The sequence below is a fragment of the Adiantum capillus-veneris genome, chromosome 25 (assembly GCF_014529385.1).
Source record: "Adiantum capillus-veneris isolate H3 chromosome 25, ASM1452938v2, whole genome shotgun sequence".
NCBI lineage: Eukaryota > Viridiplantae > Streptophyta > Polypodiopsida > Polypodiales > Pteridaceae > Adiantum > Adiantum capillus-veneris.
This window is the reverse complement of record NC_140955.1, coordinates 16,371,091-16,372,683: the sequence shown is the minus strand read 5'-3', so window position 1 is coordinate 16,372,683 and position 1,593 is coordinate 16,371,091. Positions and strand designations below refer to the sequence as shown.

Here is a 1,593-nt window from a genome sequence, read left to right as displayed (position 1 = left end):
GCTTCTTGGCTTCAGGAGCTGTTCATTCCAGAGGGGTGGCGATAGCACCGGCCACACAGAAGGCTCGTTTGCACGTGGTGCAGCAACAACTATGAGCACTTATTTGTGCGGAAGCAAGGTTGTTGCCCGGAATTGAGTCTGCGTAGGGTAAGCATCCACACAAGTGGCTAGGATATAAGTTCCAACAGGAAGTGGCGCAGAGTTTGCAGCGTAGAAAGAGGCTCCAATGGAGAATGTAGGCTTGGCTGCCTATAGAGCAAGTTGCTGAGGGGATTCAGGAGCATGAATTGTAGCTTGATGGGTAGCAACTTCAAGGGGCCATGCATGGATGGATTTAACCAAAGCAGGTTCTTCAGCAACAAGGCTCTCAAGGAAGGCTTGAATGGTGGTTTCAAGCACTGCTGAATTGAACGCAACACGATATTTGGTTGCAGGGAATGCATCATGGCAACAAGGGGCCAGTAAAATATCAGCTTCTATTATGATTGATTCGACCGGGTTGGCTGCAAGAAGGTCGAGGGTCCCGTCTGGAGTTGCGGCATGCGGGGATGCGCCAATGTTGTCAGCAACTTGGACATGCCAGGCTTGAGCAAATTGAACCACCGGAGCAGCGTGGCTTGAGAGCAGGCCTTCAATGATGGTTGTAGCACAAACAACATCATTGGGTGGTGTAGCATCATGTGCAGTAGCGATTTGGTTGACAACCCCTTCTTTTGCAGGGTGGGTGGCACTCTTGGACGGAGCAGGGTCATCTACAAGAGTTGTTTCAAGGGCAGCAGGAGTTTCACCATCGTCTTTTTTGCCAGCAGGGGTGTAAGCCTTGTTTTGTGCAGCAGCATGGAAGTCAGCAGGATGGGCATCTGTTGAGGTTGTGGCTAGCTTGTCTAGACTGTTTGCAAAAGCATTGGCGTCTGCTGGCTTGGGGCCGTGAGCACTGGCCACGAGGAGAGGCTTAAAGAAATCTTGAACGAGGCGAGGGATGCTCCTAATTGGTTCCTGCGGGTAGATTGGTGCAAGAGGCATAGCTAGCTCGTCACAAGCCAGCGAGGAGAAGCGGCAATGAGGCTCTGTGCCATAGCAAGGTATGCGTAGGAGTATGCATGGTGGGGTTTCGCAGAGGACAGCCAGGATTGCCTGCTACGATGATACCATGTAGAGAATGTGCCACACACACACACACACACACACACACACAGAGAAAGAAAGCTGCTAGGCCTGATAGGAGGATACATAGGGAGATTGATGATTACCAAGGGTGCAGTTATATAGAGTACGTATGGCAGTTACACGGCCATGTGATTCATGGGAATGCATGCCGTTGTGCCTACTAGGATGACAGTTGTGTGGTGATGTGGATTAATTATTCCCACACGTTTGACGTTGTGGATGGAATGCATGGCTGCATGTACTGCACCCAAGAAACACCCATGATCTGCGACTATTGGAAGGGGAGGAGGAGCACCTAAGGGAAGGCTTGGAGAGGATGTTCCTTAAGGATGGCAGAACAAAGCAAGTACATGAAGTGGATCGTGGAGGCATAGCTAGCGGAGGAGGAGAAAGTGGGTAGAATCGGTGGAGGAGGATAATTTGAGG

At 50.8% G+C, this 1,593-nt stretch overlaps 1 protein-coding gene across 1 annotated transcript; it reads right to left on the bottom strand.

The window, feature by feature from the left end:
• Window positions 1–249: 249 nt before the first annotated feature.
• Window positions 250–1,023, bottom strand: LOC147424475 (uncharacterized). Its single transcript, XM_086500392.1, has one exon. The coding sequence runs from the start codon at window positions 1,021–1,023 to the stop codon at window positions 250–252; it is 774 nt and encodes a 257-aa protein (XP_086356518.1).
• Between the last annotated feature and the right edge of the window lie 570 nt (window positions 1,024–1,593).